The sequence below is a fragment of the Elephantulus edwardii genome, unplaced genomic scaffold (genome assembly GCF_000299155.1).
Source record: "Elephantulus edwardii isolate Elephantulus edwardi_28Jun2011 unplaced genomic scaffold, EleEdw1.0 scaffold00022, whole genome shotgun sequence".
Classification (NCBI taxonomy): Eukaryota; Metazoa; Chordata; class Mammalia; order Macroscelidea; family Macroscelididae; genus Elephantulus; species Elephantulus edwardii.
Window position 1 is genome coordinate 1437030 of NW_006399772.1, and position 18198 is coordinate 1455227.

Below are 18198 nucleotides of genomic sequence, written 5' to 3' on the forward strand. Positions count from 1 at the left end.
TCTCTCTCAGGGAGGAGCGATAGGGAATGGCAAAGGACACACTGACAAAGGAGATTAATTAGAACTGGCTTTGACAAGCACTGTGGCAATGGGACAATTAAAACAGACTTTCAAGGGGGGGAAAAGAGGAACGAATTTTGGAGGACGGTAGAGAAAACAGGGCAACAATGAATGAATGGAAACCCAAAATCTCTGTAAATGTTCATTAAAATTAATAAAATTTAATTAAAAAAACCCATGAGAATCTTGAAAACTCAGTGTACTATTTCTGTATGAAAGCAATAGCCAAAAATGAGATTTATTTTAATATTTACTCTCTTTCACGTGGCTTTCAGAGTCCACTGTGTGTTCATGAGTGAATATAAATAAACTAGACAATGGAAATCTCTTTCCTTTGGGATAGGCCTTTTGCATTGTAAAGGCAATGCCACAAAATTTGCAAAAGCCCTTATATACCCACCTTTGACATCTTTATACTATCACAACATGGCTTTGGTGCGATGAAATTCAGAAAGTTTTGACTATGCTTACATAGCTACAGCCCAATATTTTTATGTGAAAAAGTAAACAAAGCAGGAATATGTAGTTTACTTTGAAGCCCATTTCCTTGCTATATGAATATGCAAAAAGGCACCTGTTCCAACTTTACGCATGATCTCACCAGAACAACACTAACAGAATGGACTAATGGACTGGCCCTGTAGGTTAACATTTTCTGCTTGAACAGATTCACAAATCCTACAATGTACATTGAAAGACTCGCCTGCCACCATGAGTAAAAACTCTGTTGATATTGATCGGATGCCTATTAAGTGTTTTATGTGTCATAGAAATAATAATAAAAAATACAGTAAAATCCCTGTCCTCAAGCCTGTAGATAATCAATAAGGATATAATATCTACCAGGGTAAGTAAAAAGCTATAGAACATTATTAGAAGCATTTACTGTTCTAACATTTTCACAACTACCAGATTTCCAGCTGTGTCAAAGAACATTGCTTTTTATTCCCTCAATGGCAGATCAATAAGAGCTCCTCCAGCATGGGAGCTATTACTTATAATGGCCCCAAAGAGTTAATGCATGGTGCAAATTGAACGTAGACCCAGGGTCTACATCAAATGGGCCCTCAATTACTGTTGATGGATTGACTTTCTCACAGTAATAAAAGTTCAATTTATAGAAAAGGACCCTATGAGACCGAAATCAATAATTTAGACACATTTCATGGTGAATTCTAGGTTTGCAGGACGAAACACAAACACAAGATCTGTGCTTCCTTTTTTCCACCTCTAGGAAGTGGTGTGTTGTTAATTAACTTATACGAAGAGATTTCCAACCACTTAAAGTTACCAACGATATGCAGGAAAATGCTGGAAAACTTTGAATCAACATTCTAGTTGTGGCATAAAACTGATTCTAAGGGATTTGAAGACAAACAATTGAAGATAAGATGCAAATATTTTTCTTAGTAATAGTAACTTTAAAGGCTATTTATGAATAAGTTTCCTTTGAGTTTCTCTTTGCACATCAGACAGATTTTGCAACCCTCTACACATCATTCTATGGGGTTTTTTTCTAAGGAGAAGAGCACATTTTCAAAGATGTGACTTAAGTGGCCATTTCATTTGAAAGCATAATGAATTTCCTCCTCAGCCTCCATCAGGGTTTTACCCCCGATCAGGTGACAGATCAGAAAGCCTCTCCTTAGTCAAAGCAGAAATCTTAGATGGATACATCAGCAGAGCATTGCTCTTGTATCATATATTCAAACCAGAGTTGGACTTCACATTTGTAAAAAGCTTGAACGTGTAAACTAGCAAGTGTAATACCGCACGATGGGGAGTGGAATTAGCTCAGAGAATAAGGAGTCGGCCAAAAGATCCAAAGAACTGGAGAAAAAGCTTCAGGAAGATGCTGAGAGAGATGCAAGAACTGTAAAGTTGCTATTATTAGGTAATATTTTCCATTTTTCCTTGAAAAACCCTGATTTTTCTATTATTTTTTTTAAAATGTGCATTTCCATTGATGTTACCACAGAGAAAAATATATTTAGAAGTGTAATATATTTTATACTCACTCAGCAAATATTTAACAATAGCTTTACCTGTTTAGTACTTTACTATGTGACTTTTTGTCAAGCAGATGTGCAAATATTTATGCAATGACTCCATTTCCCTATGTCTATAAGATCAATTATTATTAAAAGAACACCCACGTGAATTTATTATTTTATTGTGCCATAATCATTTGTTGAATGTCAGCCTTTTAATACTAAGAAATCTTTTCATTAACAAGTTATTTTGCTGGAACAGAAATAGATAAAGTTGTTTGTTATCAAATGTAGTCTGTCATTTGTTTGCTTGTGCTGTTAAAATCAAACTCAATTTATTTGAAGATTAATAAGGTATTTTCAACTCTACTAATAATACTGTTCTTAGTCTTCAATATTGCCCATGATACTGTCTACACTTGAATAATAATTCATTTATAGCATTTTAGGACATGTGTAGAAATCATTACTGAGCTCAGGTGCCACAGTTCTTGGATGGTGTCCTTCTAACCCAGAGGTTGTGCTGCCCTGACTGTTCAAACCCACCAGCAGCTCTATGAGAGGAAGAGAGGCACTCTCCTCCCGTGCAACTAAAGCCTCAGAAACCCAGTGGAAGTTAGCTCTGAAATCAATTTCCACTCCACAATGAAAGACAGGAGGGAGAGGGAGAGGGAGAGGGAGAGGGAGAGCGCACAATCATTCAGGCCAGCAATTGTTATTCTTCTATCTTTACATTCCGTCAAATCTCAACAAGATATTTTGGAGAAAATATATTCACTTAATTGTAAAAATTAAATAATCTATATTGTGTATTGTCTAAGTAAAAATTTATCATCTATTGGTCACAGAAAATGGAAATAATATTTTGAAATGAAAATGAAGATCCATAAAAAGACAAATATTAAAGAATTCTAATTCTGTCCCTACTTTTCAAAATTCAAACTCGTTGATGTCGAATTACAACCAAGCTGTATTGACACTTCAGCAGGCTTTCAAAAGCCATAATTTCATAGGAGAAGAATGTCCATCTTTCCCCTGGGAAGAAATTGGAAGATTAGAACCACCAAAGAAACACGCTCTTCGGGTTAGCAGCTCTTCTACTTTCAGTGATACACACAAATAATTTGGTTCAGAATTGTGAATCTTTCACATAACAAAGCACCCTCTAATTTTTTTTACTGTTCCTTACTATGTCCAATTTGTGGCAAGCACATCCCACACACCAACTATGAAATTCCCAGTATTTCTCTCCCTTTGTGTGCAAGTTCTGCAGCTACACCTATAAACCACAGCCTTTGCTAGTAACCACTTAGATGTTAGTGACTTAGTAAAATGTCAGTGTAGCTCTTCTCCAATCAGTAAATATACTTTTTTTCCCCTACCACTTCGGAATATTCAGTGAAGTTTAGAGTAAGAGCAGAAGTCAGTTGGGCATAGGAAAAGCAAATAAAAGGTTAGTGGAGAAGATAAATACATTTAATGTTCTTATGCTAATGGAATGAGAGTATTGATAGAACAGATTTTTAAAAGACTTTTTCAAAATATAATTTCAAGACAATTAGTCTCATTTTTCTAATATACCAATTATTTTTAGGTTAAAGAAGTTGTGTTAGAATAGAAATAGTAACTTTTTGGACTACAGATACAAAAGAATGATTAGTAGGGCAATTGAAATACTTTTCTTTCCCATGACAATTATAATTTGATACACTCCGTTCTGGTATTGTTATACAACATGTTGGTATTTATATTAATAATATCAGTGTTTTCTTATATCAATTGTTGCTGCTGTTGTTGTTACTTGACTAGATACTTGACTAGATCCTCCTTAGTGAACTTGTGTTCTATGTATCATGGTTCAGTTGCCAAGTTCGAAGTAATAATATTTCAAGTTTTCATTGGTTCTCATTTTTTAATTTAATTATTGACGTTGTTGTTGTGTACTGTTAAGTTGGGAGTGACCCGTAACAGAACTTCCAGCAGGTTTTCAGAGTCAGTAAGTCACACTGGAGGAGATTTACTATCTGTCTTCCATACAGAGCAGCTGGAGAATTCAACTGAATACCTTTGGGTTGGGAGTACAATTTCTTACCACTAAACCACAAAAGTTTTCATTTTTATATTCATTTTGGCTTCTTTAAGATATCATAAAAGTATTCAAAACAGAAAGAAAATGGAAATAGCCCAAATGCTCATTAACAAATGAATGAATGAACTGAGAAATTGTGGTATTTCCACACAGAGGAGTATTTTAGAGCAGGGAGCCTAGTGGCAGGAAGCTGTGCTCCCAACCCAAAGGCATGTGGTTCGAGGCCACCACCTGCTGCTCTGTGGGAGAAAAGTGTGTAATCTCTTCCCATGTAATAATTAACTACCTCTGAAAATCTGTTGATTTCAACTCTATGGTACAAAACAGCAACAACAAGGAATAATGATTTTGTAAAATTCTGCTTAACATGGGAAAGATGAGAGTATTGTGCTGAATGAAATAACCCACTCACAGGACAAAACCGGTAAGAACACTAATGTGATAATAGGTGAATAAATGAACAAGACACGTACTGTTCAAAAGGAGTAGAGTAGAAGAGGGTCAAAAGAAGGGAAAGGACAGAAAATCACTTGGAGAGTAGATGTTAGTGGATGGGGAGGAGTGGAGTGAAGGAATAGGAACCATGCCATGAACTCTTGAAGAAAAAGGATAATGGGCATATGGCAGTATTAATTAATTATATGAAATACAATGCATATGAATGAGAGTGAAATGCACAATATATGTGAATAATTGTAAGAATCATTAAAAGAAAGAAAAATATTCAATATATCTAAATTAAATCTTCCAATTCGCCCATCCCTCACAGCCCCTCTCTGTAAGTAGAATTGTTTAATTTGTCCCATCTCTCTTAAATTATTCCCATTTACCAGTGTGTTCTGAACCACAGATTTCAAGTTTCATCATGAGGCTGTGTCATGGAGAGATGATTGATTTGGCTTTAACAGAAAATAAATTCTAAGTCTAATCCTCCTTCGGCAAAAATTAGAAATGTGATAAAATAAAAAAAAAACCTATTAACAGAATTAGTATCTTAGGTTGATAGTGTTATCTGAAGATTCCTAACCAAACACCATATTTGCAAATGTGGCATGTGCTGTAAAATATGTACACCATTTGGTATTTTGAGACACAAGATTTCAATGAATCTGAAGGGTTTCAAAAGTACTATTTTTAATTAACGGATCATCTTGCAGACAGATTTTCTTTTTTAAAGTGTGCCTTTTAGACCTTAAAAAATTGCAGAAAAGATGCTAAATCTCTTTAGCAAACAAGCAAAAACAAAAAACAAAAACCCAACCAAAAAAAATGTAATCTAGGAAATGCAGGAGGTGACTCAGACATTCCTGGCACATTTGACAGCTCCCATCAAGGAGATAATATCACTTACTTAAAAAAATTAATCCACAAGGTGCTACAGGAAAGTATTTTTTAGTAAGACAAATTTTCACTAATAACTTTTGTAGACATTCTAAGGTAGTTTCCCCAAGTCTTTATTTATCAACAGTGTTTAAGTAAAATTTCTTACTGTTTAAAAACAGCCCCTCATTTAAGTGAGGACTCAGTAGGTATGTTATATTTCCATTTTTCTTGTCTCCTCTGTGTTTGTCGCTTCAAATTTCAATTTGAATGCATTTGTTATTTCAAACACTTTCCTTTTTACCTTTGCAAATGTATATCATTTGAACAAATTTGGCAGAGATACCCTATTCTTGTTTTCCCCCCACATGCTTTGCTTATTAAGGGGAGGTCTGGTGGCCTAGTGGATAGTTATACTGCCAACTTAAAGGTTGTTCTAATCCCTTGATTTCTCTGGGGAAGAAGGAGGAATCATCTATTATACTGTGATTCATAGGTTCAGAAAACACACTGGAGGGGCAGCTATGAGTCTGTTCCAAACCAAAAACACTGAGTTTTAATTTTTTAAAACATGTTAATTTTTAAAATGGTACCATCTGAATGTTACTGTTTAAAATAATTTCTAAATCCTTTGGCTGTTAAACACAAATCTGAATTAAAACATCTGGAAATAAAAGGATATTTATATTATGTATGTTCATATTTATTTTAAGTAATCAATATTTTCAAATTTTTAAATGTTTCTACTTATTCAACAAATGGATATTTTGGAAGGCAATGTCATTTTTAAAATTTGACTAGAGGAGGATTATGGTGATTCTGACACTTCTTGAAAAATAATTGATAAGGGGGAGAAATAGTTTACATATCACCAGATGGAAGGGTTTATACACATGACCTCCTGAAGAAATAAAACTAATATAGTTAAATGCATGTTAAAGCCATCTGAGGTAAACATACTTGTCAATTACAAAGATTTGCTTCCCCTAATTCTATGAGTGACCTTAAACTAGCTATATAGCCTCTGAGAAATAATAGCCATCAAAATATATTGCAAACTTTACAAAAGAAAAAATGCAAAAAACCAAAAGTTTGTTCAATGTGGTTTGTTCATATTTTGTGATAGATTTATGAGTTAATGGTAAAGGTCAATGAATGCATATAAGTTGTCTTCTATTTTTCATTCTCTTACGTATGACTGAAGGTAAAGAGAGTGTAAGACTTACCATAAATCAAAAGTTCTGATAGTCTAGCTGTTTATTTTTTAAAGAATAAGTACTTTTCGTTTTAAAAATGTTTCTGTAGTTAGGAGTGGGTAAAGGTGATAGAGCCATTGCCTAAATTGTAAGTTCATCAAGTGTAAAAGATTACTTTAAAATTTAATGAGACTAATATATCCCCTGTTTATCCAAGCATAATCACATGATTCTCAGCAATAATTGTATTAATGTTACCTGATAAACTCCTTTCTCCTTTCTGATTACCACTGGTGAAAAAAAAAGAATTTGCAAATATATAGGACATACACTTGAATTATTTCATTTCCTAAAATTGAAACAGTCCCTTCAACCAATAGTAATATAGTTTCATTTTATGTTATAAAGTTACTAGATTTTTGCAAATCTTGTGGATTTAACTTTATGTATATTTTAAATTGCTTTTCAGTTTATATAAACTTTAATGTAAGTATTTAAATTTTGTGATTAAGTGGAAGACATTATTTTGACATGGCCTACTTAGATAGATTCAAAATTTCTCTAAAGAATAATGAAGTATTTTCACCCTAACAATTTGAAAGTTCCAGAGGCAACTCCAAATATTTACAAGAATGGATTTACACATAACACATAGCAGATGACAGCATCAAACAGCTTTCTCTAAACATTGTTCTCTTTCTGAGGGACAAAATGCACTTAGACAAAAGTTTTGCTCACATTTAAACCGTAGCAGATGACAGCATAAAATAGCTTCCTCTAAACATTATTCTCTTTCTGAGGGGCAAAATGCACTTAGGCAAATGTTTTACTCATAATTGTTTTATTTTGATTACTTTGTCTCAATTAGTGCATTTTAAACATAAACTCACAAGTCACTCATGTAAAACACATAAGTCATTCATTACAGAATTCCACACTTAGATTTTGTTAACAAGATTAAAGAGAAAGGTGTTTGTAACCAGTAGTCCATTAACATGATAATATTTTTGAACATTTTAATACTTTTTAAAAATTCTAGTTCTAAAATATTTTTATTGAAGAGCTGCACTTTATGTCTACAATCATTTATACAAGCACCTTGAGCAAATAACTTAATTATCCTTTCTTATCTCTGGAAAAGGAGGGTAACAAAACATTGGCTCGTGGAAGAATCTCATAAAACAAAATTTTTTGAAAAATTTAATCAGAGAACATAAAAAAATAGGACTCTCACTTTTAAGCAAAAATAGCCTTATCTTTTGCTTTCATTTTAACTCAAATACTCATGCTCAGCTATATAAAGGTAGAATTAGAACTAAAGTCAGTTTCAGAGTGAAATTGCAGTTGAAACTCTATGAAGATGTGAAATACATTGATTTTGCTTGCCAGATCCCGATGCTACAAGAGTAGAAGACATAGATTGAATTTGTATCTCAATAATTTTTACTCCAATGGAAACGAATTACTATTTAAAATTGTTGGAGAACTCTGGTGCTTCGTGGTAAGGAGTTGCACTGCCAACCCAAAGACATTCCATTGGAGCCCACCAGCTGCCCTGCAGAAGGATGGACAATTGTCTCTCATGTGGTTTATTGACTCTGAAAACCTGCTGGAGGGACAGCTCTGAGTTGGTTTCTATCCAACCGTCTATCACAACAAAAACACCATTTGCAGCTAGGTCATAGGATAACCTATTTTCATAGTCAACTTAATAGCACATAACGATAAGAAGAAGATACCTGACCTTTTCTTCTCTGACATCTTTTACATTCTATTACCTCTGTAACTATCAGATCAATTTAATTGTGTTCTTTCTAAAATTGTAGAAGGGACCTCTGACAACTTAGTAGTAAGGAGTTGAGCTATCAGCCCAAAGACTTATGGTTAGAATCCACCAGCTGCTCCAGTAGAGAAAGATGAGTAATTTCTTCCCTGTGAATAACTCTCGGCAAACCCACTGGACGGTCAACTACAAGTTGGTTCTGACCCTTGGTATATAACAATAGCAAACTTCTAGACCATCCTGTATCTTTATATAATATTATGCCCTAATTGACTTCTGAAAGCCTGCGTCATTCCTTGAGATTCTCCCTTTGCCAATGCTGTAATCCACTGCCTACTGATTACTTTACAAATGGCCTATGGTTTTTGTTTTTTTAAATGGTATACATTATTTAAAATCCAAGCATCCTCTTATATCAATATCATAAAGGTTCATGTATAGAGGTGTGTATTATTGTCATTGTTGTTTTTTGTTTGGTGCCATCAAGTCAAGGACAACTTATTGTGATCTTGTGAACAACAGATCTGAACCCTGTCTTATCCTGTGCTATCCTCACAATCTCTGACACACTTGAGCTCATTGATGTAGTCTCTGTGTCAATCAATCCACCTGCTTGAGAGTCTTCCTCTCTTTTGCTGTCCCTCTAACTTCCCAAGCATGATGTCCCTCTCCAACAAATATCCTCTGCTAAAAACATACCCAAAGTAGATGAGAGAAGGTTTATCATCTTTGCTTCCAAGGGCATTCCGGCTTCCCCTTCTCCAAGACATACCTGTTTGTTCTTTTAGCTGTCCATAGGATATTCAGCAGAATATCTCATACAATAGGTTCTCTCCAAAACCACAATTCAAAATATTTGGCAGAAAATGAATCATTGTCAAAGATAGTACAAAGTTTTAATGCATTGTTTTTCAACTTTCTGTATATTTGCAAATTACCAAAATAAAAAGTCAGAAATATGAAAGAGTATGTTGGAGTACTTTTCATTCACTCATCACACCATCACATACACACAAAAGGTATAATTTATTTCATCTGCCAGCTATTTCATACTGACAAAATTTTAAGTGGAATAAAATGGCATGTATTTTAGAATTTTAAAGTATTTGTTGTTGTGTACCATTGAGTCAGAACCAACCCATAACTGACCTCCAGAGACTTTCCAGAGGCAGTTAATTCCATGGAAAGAGATGGTTCATCTCTCTCCCAGGGAGCAGCTGCTGAATTTGAATTGTGTACTTTGAGATTGCAAGTGCAGCTCCTTACCACTAAGCCAGAGCTTCTTTAAAATTCTTTAAATAATACATAACCAAACATGAGGAGCCCTGGAGGTGTAGTACTTGCATATTCAGTTGCTCATCAGCTAGAGTTCCAATCCACCAGCTGCCCCCAGGAAGAAAGATTAAACATGATTTTATGTAAAGATTGACAACCTTGGCAATCTGATGGAGAATCACCAAGATGTGTAACTTACATGAAGGCAGTGAGATAACCAAACATTTTCCTTCAAATATTTTTTCCATGAGAATGATTTTTTTTCCCTCCCAGGACCACAAGAAAGTAAACATCACAGTTAGCTCTTGTAACTAGGCCTCCTGACAGATAATTCCACAATATGCCCTCAGATACCCTACTGTGTAATATATCTGCAAGGAACAATGTTTTTACAAAGTATATAAATGGTTTCATGTAACTGGCTTTCATTCTTCCTAAATTCAAATTACGATTCAGTCATGCTTGGTTAGAAAAAAAAAGCCATCCTTACAGAGCTACTGTTTCCAAAATTTATTTCAAATAGAATGGACTTTAGAAATTATAGTCATATTAAAAACTAACATGTACCTTAGAGAGATGTTTTCCTAAACTCTCAGGTAAGTACTGTGTTGGCAAATTTATGAGTAGTTTATTTATTACTCAAGTTCAGAATTTTGGATTAAAATTAGAAGCATATATGTCATCTGCCAGATATAAGCAACACTGCTATGTTGAATAATGTTATAAAGCCATATCTTACTTCCTGGCTCAGAATACCACACACCTATTGCAGTATGGATCAAAATAAAATAAATGTTCCAGGTAGTACAATTATTTTCTTTTAAAACAAACTCAGAAACTGTTCATGTTTTTTTATACACAGTTTAAGATTACTAAGAATTGGATCACAGAAAACAAAAATGTAAGGCAATATCGATTAACAATTGAAAAACATATTCAAAAGGCCAATTAAGACTTTAAGGTGAGCTTCTTGCAGACCTGTTGTTATTGTTTTGTTGATCGCAAGGTTCATAGCAACCCTGTGAATGAAGGAAAGGCCTGAAGGCTTTCTATGACTATCGACATTCGTCAAAGCTCACAGAGCTTCCTTCCAGAGGCATGCTGTTTAGGAAGTGGATGACACTCTTGTTTGTAAATAACTACATTAAATAAAAGTATCTCAATACTTTACATTGCTTTTCAAGAGACATCGAAGAAAACAATGTCAGTAGTAGAACAAATATGTTTCTTCCAACTTCTGATTTAAATAGTAATATTGACTAAAGTCCTCTGAGAAGTTAGGACACAACTGAATAGTAAGTAAAAAAAACTAAGAGGTAATATATTTCATTATGAGAAACATGACAGAAATGCCATTGCTTGCATTTGGATTCAAAATTCATTTTTCCATCCTGAACATGAGGAATCACTTTTCCATCCTATGACTGGTCATTTTTTACTCATTTTTATTCATTCAAGTTATATGCACCTAAAAAAAAAAAAGTCATATATGATTGAAGCTTAACATCAAGAAAACCAAGATTCTCACTACTGAGTCGACTGGCAGCATTATGATAGATGGTGAAGAGATTTAGATTGTTAACAGCATTAGTTTGCTTGACTCCGTAATCAACACTCTTAGTACCAGCAGCCAAGAAATCAAAAGATTAATTGTTTTGGGAAAGTCAGCTGTCAGGGACCTCTCCAGAGTACTGAAGAGCAACAACGTTAGTCTGGAGATTAAGGTGCACCTGATACAGGCCATAGCCTTTGCAATTGCTAGCTATTGATCAGAGCACTGGACAATGACTAGAGAGGATAGAAGGAGATTTGATGCCTCTGAACTGTGGTGCTGGAGAAGAGTACTGAATGTACCATGGACTGCCAGGAGAAGAAACATGTTCGTCCTAGAGAAGGTGAACCAGGGTGCTCCTTGGAGGCAAGGATTCTGAGGCTTTGTCTGACATACTTTGGGCATGTTGCAAGGAGGGACCAATCCTTGGAGAGGGATATCATACTTGGAAGCATGGAGGCACAAAGAAATTGAGGAAGACCCTCGATAAGATGGATTGATTCAGTGACTGGAGTAAAGAGGGTAGGTATGTCAAAGACAATAAAGTTGGCACAGGATCAAGCAGGTCTCTGGGCTATTGTACACAGGGTCTCTGAGTCACAAGTGGCTTAATAGCACATAACAACAACAACAATATACACCTACAATATGTCAGGCTTTTCCTAAAAGTATATTTAAGATATCTTTTTCTCCTTGTCAGACTACATTCCTTCCTTTCTGGAATATCCAAGAAAAGAAAACTATTCCTTGGATCCCCTTATTTGAAAAGGGATAGACAAGGACTCAGTTGATGTGCCATCAAGTAGCTTACAATGCACAGCAACCTTATTTATGTACAATAGCTCTGAACCCTGTCCTATACTGAGGCAAATTTCTTGTTTCAGACACATCTACCTCCGTTACCCCAGTTACTGAGTCAATCCATCTCATCTGGGGTCTTCCTTTCATGCACTGTTCCTTCACTTTTTCAAGCATGATGCCCTTCTCCAAGGACTGCTCCCTCCTTGACCCATATGGCCAAAGTATGTGAGATGGAGCTTTGAAATCCTAGCTTCCGAGGAGAAACTTGGTTTCACCCTCTCCAAGTTAGACCTGTTAGTTCTCTTGGCTATTCAGGGGATGTTCAGTCCTTTTCTCAGCACCACAACTCAAAGGCATTGATTCCTCTATCATCCTTAGTAGCTGTCCAGCTAATGTATAGGAAGTAATTACAAAACTGTGACTTGAATTTTTAATGATTTTGTTTTAGTTGTCAATTATAGAAGCTCTCTTTGTTCCTTATCATATGTGTTTTAGGGTTTTTTCATAGTTTCTTCTCAGATTATCAAGCTTCTCTTTCATTTCTTGAAAAATATTAAACATCTTATTTTACTTCTATGTTTAATATAGAAAATGTTTAATTTAATTTTTTCTATTATTGCACATTTTCTCTGCTCCTTCTCTTCCAGCCCTCCCTACAATGTACCCCTTGTTCCAGATTGTTGTCATACATGTAATGGCTACTCATATATTATTTTCAGACAGTTCTTCCCCTTATCTGATCTAAAGCAGTGTTCATTATCTATCCACTCCCCATTTTCTCTCTAACTCCCTCATGTCTGTCCTGTTCTATAACAGTGATGTTATGCAATATTCGTCCTTTTGTGACTAAGGTACTTCACTCAGCATAATGCCCTCCAGGCTTCCCCATGTTGAGTAACATTTTATGAAATTATTACATTTCAAAGTCGCATAATATTCCACTATATGAATGTACCATAGTTTTTTCTATTCATTCATTTGCTGACGGGCACCTGGGTTGCTTCCATCTCTTTGCTACTGAGAATAATGAAGCAATAAACATGGGTGTGATACATCTGTTTGAGCTGTGGCTCTAGTTTCTTTAGGGTATATTGCCAGTAGTGGAATTGCTGGGTCACATATTTCTTTTTCTACAGCTTATTTCTTTTTGAGAAAGGGCCAGACTGTCTTCTGTAGTAGCTGTACTATTGTACATTATGACCAGCGTGAATACGATTTCCAATCTCTCTACAACCTCACCAGCATCTATTGTTTGCTGGCCTGCTGAACATTGCTATTGCTGCTGGGCATTCTATGTTTAAAACTTGTGAGAAGCTTTCATGCATCCATATCTATCCATGTTGGTTGTCATTTAGGCTTCACATCTTCCTTGTACCTTTTCGTATAAATTAAGGCTGTGATTCATTCCTTTTCACTGAAAATTTTGGTAAAAATGACATAGTATTTAAGTAAAAAAAAAAAAATGAAAATGTCTTCTAAATTAAAGAGGAGAAATTATGCTTCTTGGGGGAGCCAATTTTTTTTAAACAGTGTCTTTATCAAATACAGATAAAAATTCTTATCAAACTATGAACAAAAGATAATTTCTTCAACCTGAAAAGTACTGTCTATGGAAACTAACTCATTGCTATGCTTCATGGTGAAAATTTCGCTTTATTAACTATAGATAATGCATAAGGACTAATGATGTTTTAACACATTATAGCAAATTAGGAACCGAACTTGTGTGTGGTCAGGTGACATTTGGTTAGACATATAGATAACATACACTTTTAAAATTCTTTTTAATTTTTACATATGAAAACAGACTAAAATTCCTAATTTATTCTTCTTAAAAAGAAAATAATAATTAGAATTCTGAAGTATGAAACATTCTTGGCACAGCAGCCAGGAAATTAAAAGACGTATTGCAATGGGAAAGTTTACTATTAGGGACCTCTCCAAAGTACTAAAAAGCAATAGTGTCACTCTGGAGACTAAAATGTGCCTGATACAGGCCATGGTCTTTGCAATCACTTGCTATGCATCAGAGAGCTGGACAATGATTAGGGAGGATAGAAGGAGAATTGATGCCTTTGAGCTGTGGTGCTGGAGAAAGTATTGAATATACCATGGACTACTAGGAGAACAGTTTCTTCCTGGAGAGGGTTAAACCAGGCTGCTCTTTGATGGCAAGGATTCTGAGGCTTCGTCTGATATACTTTGGACATGTTGCAAGGAGGGACACGTCCTTGGAGAGGGACATTATGCTGAGAGGGTGGAGACAGTGCAGGACAGGAAGACCCTCTATGAGGTGGATTGATTCAGTGACTGGGGTAATGGGGATAGGTGTGTCGGAGACAGTGAAATTGGGACAGAATAGAGCAGGGTTTAGGGCTGTTGTACATAGGGTTGCTATGAGTCACAGGCAATTCAATGGCGCGTAACAACAGCAAAATATAAAATAAATATAAATTTAAATGTTTAGTTATTTGAAACAGCAATCAGCACATACACTATTTGAAATTCCCTTAGTACTCCTTGACCTAAAAATTAATTTTAGTAATAGCTACAGTTTCGGAGGAAGGGATTATTTCAGGACACCCTCAGTGTATGTTAACATGCTATTTTGGTGTCTATATTGGTCTCAGTAACATGATCTAATCTTACAAAAATAGAACAATCTTTGTGAACTAAAACCTAGAAACACTATGAGGATGGAAATCAATGGCTTATTTCTGAAAGTACTTTAGTATGAAGTTCTCAATATTAAGCAAATAAGATATTAGAGAAATTGCTTCTTTTTTCTTGTGAATGTTCCTTTTGATGTTGCAGTTGAGTGTTTTGCCCCTTCAAATAGTAACTAAAGTCTTTTCATACTTGGAACAAGGACAATCCACAGCTGCTTTAAAGAGTTCCAAAGAAAATATTAATGGTCATTAAAACAAAAAGACTGCATGATGTTTTTAAAAAGTCATCTATTATTCTGCATCTAGGAGACACATAATATTTGTCCTCTCAGGTAAAAGTATAGCACAGAAGACCACTCTGAATACACATGATCTCTGGAATATGATTTAAATATTGATTTCCTTGGGTCTAAATTTATAATAAATTTATGACTTATCAGCAATGTAGAAAGAGCATTATAATATTAGGTTGTGCTTCTTTAAATATATTTGCTCATCAGAATCCACTGGGTTTCTAAAAGCTCTTAAGTCTTTGCATCTATATCCCATGGAGCAATTGATAGATTCGAACTGCAAGTCCAACATCATATGCAGTAAGCCATCAGGAATCCTGTATGTATCTGTGATATGCAGAGTGGTAAAATCTGAAAAGCTCGACATAGAATGTTCTCTCATTATATGCATGGTGCAGTTCTGGTGGCCTAGTGAGAAGAAAGTGTGCTGCAATCCCAAAAGCATGCAGGTTCGAGGCCACCAGATGCTCCATGAGAGAAGGATGGACAATCTTCCTGTCTTATAAATGGCCTCTGAAAACCCACTGGAGGGTCAGCTATGAATTGGTTCAAATTGTACGGTACACAAACGACAAAACACACTCAATGGAGAGAATTGATTTGAATGAAAGTTTGGGGTTTTTTATCTCATTGTACAAATGATAGTCTAGCATTGTTGTTGTTGTTGTTATGTGCCATCGAGTCGTTTGCGACTCATAGCGACCCTATGTACAACAGCCCTAAACCCTGCTCTATCCTGTGCCAATCTCATTGCCTCTGACACACCCATCCCGATTACCCCAGTCACTGAATCAATCCACCTCACAGAGGGTCTTCCCCTCTTGCGCTGTCCCTCCAATCTACCCAGCATGATGTTCCTCTCTAAAGACCTGTCTCTCCTTACAACATGCCCAAAGTATGTCAGGCGAAGCCCCAGAGTCCTTGCCTCCAAGGAGCAGCCTGGTTTAACCCTCTATTAAAAAATTAACTGAGAAATGAGACATTCAGATTTTCTCTAAGACTTCTCCCCTAATATATCCATTCTAGTTGAAAGAAATATGAAATACACCTGCATTTATAACTTCTGTGGTTCCTAATGGCTTTGCTGGTCATTGAATTTCAAATCTTTCAAAACCTCAGAATCCTGAAATTTTCCATAGAATTCAAATGAAGAAGAATAATTGGAAGAGTGAAATAGTCCCTGAATCTGATCTATGTAATCATTTATGCACAGAACATTATTTCTAATGTCCATTTCTGATCTTATAAATAATAAAAAACCCCAACTAAACAATTGTACAGCCTTACTGGAGAACTGTCCTTTGAAAGTGGTGCTCACTAAAAGCAGTAACCAGAATATTGTGCCAGGATGGCTGATTTGCTTCTGTCCATCTCACAAATAAATAATACTCAAAGTCAGATACCTTCTCAAAATCAATAATAATTCATTGTGAATTTGTTTTTAAACATTTTTATCTTGAGCCTAGTATCCTCTCAGTTAGATAGTCATGTCCAATCATTTATATCATAATTGAATACATTAACTGAAATCTAGGTAATGAATATAAGTAAAATATATTGCTTTTATTCACAATTCCAAGCTTTATTAGAAAAAGACAGTGAGTACTGAATTTACCATGGACTGCGAAGAAAATGAGCAGGTTTCTGAGGCTTTGTCGGACATACTCTGGACATGTTGCAAGGAGGAACTAGTCTTTGGAGAGGGATGTCATGCTTGGGAGGGTGGAGGGACAGTGCAAGAGAGAAAGAACCTCTATGAGGTAGATTGATTCAGTGACTGGGGTAATGGGGTGGGTGTGTCAGAAACAGTGAGACTGGCACTGGAAAGAGCAGGGTTTAGGGCTGTTGTACATAAGAGTCACTATGAGTCGCAGGTGACTCAATGGCACATAACAACAACATACTTACAAATCAGCTTTTCATTAAGAGAACACTAGAGATTTATTTTTTAAAAAAAGAGTACACATCAAGCAGTAAGATTGTTTCCCACAGTTTCCCCCCTTCCCCCTTTTATACCATGTAAAGTGAGCAGCTGTTTCAGTCAACTGTAGAAAGTACATAAATTTAGATATAAGCATGAGACAAAATAAAATTGGTATGCAGTGAATTTAAATTTAGCAGAGCTGTGTATGTTCATCGTGCTTTAAGAAAACTCTTCAAACTATACAGAACTATTTTAACTAACATAAGTAACAAAACCCCAAAGGTTATTTAAAAATATCTAACCTAATAGAGTGGAAGGAGGAGTGGCATCCACTTCTGTAATAGCTTGCCTCCAGAAACCCTATGAACCAGGAGAGAGGATGAAAGGCACCCAAGCGTCGAGGACTCTCCTTCATAGGGTCGCTATGAGTCGCTTGTGACTCGATGGCACTTAGCAACAACAACAACAACTACCTAATAGAACTAATTTATTTTGTTGATATCCTACTATGAATTTGGTATTATTCTAGATGCTTGAGAAAATTATTTGTAGTGTCTACTCCATAGTGATGGATGACAGAAAACCATAAAATGTGTAAGCATGTTAACTAGAACAGGTGTTGAGGGAAAAAAAGAGAAGTTAGAATAATGAAGGGAAAACTGAGTTACAGTTTTCAATTGAGCAGACAGTCCTCTTAATTAATATATACTTTATTAGAGGTTGAATAAAATTTTTTGGTTTTACGTTGCCAAAATCCTACTGATTTTGCCCATGTAAAAATTGTACTAGTATTGCTAAACTAGAGAATTAAGGTGTTATAATTCTAAACTTGCCCAAAGTTTTCTTTTTCTTCCCTAACAAGTCTGAATATTTTCCCAGTGATACTATTTTGAAATCTGTTCAGAATTAACACTAAGATTTAGAATATGTTATATGATTGAATTTCTAGAATTTCCAGTAACAAATCAAATCCTTTATTTGTTTTAGAGATACAGAAAGAAGACTAAAAATCTAGTCATTGTCACTTTGTTTTTTTTTTATTATTAAATTTTCTTAATTTTAATGAACATTTACAGGGATTTTGGGTTTTCATTCCTTCATTGCTGCACCATTTCTCTCTACCCTCCTCCCCAGTTTGTTCTTCTTCCCCCGCCATCCAAATGTCTGTTTTAATTGTCCTATTGCCACAGTGCTTGTCAAAGTCAGCTCTGATTAATCTCCTTTGTCAGTGTGTCCTTTGCCATT

The 18198-nt window shown here is 35.3% G+C and overlaps 1 protein-coding gene across 1 annotated transcript in view; it reads left to right on the forward strand.

The window, feature by feature from the left end:
• Window positions 1-1836: 1836 nt before the first annotated feature.
• Window positions 1837-18198, forward strand: part of LOC102859106 (guanine nucleotide-binding protein G(t) subunit alpha-3-like) — a 65177-nt gene continuing 48815 nt past the window's right edge. The window contains exons 1-2 of the mRNA XM_006882677.1: window positions 1837-1954; window positions 7126-7142. Coding sequence (XP_006882739.1) covers window positions 1837-1954; window positions 7126-7142 — 135 coding nt within the window. The remainder of the gene's footprint in view (window positions 1955-7125; window positions 7143-18198) is intronic.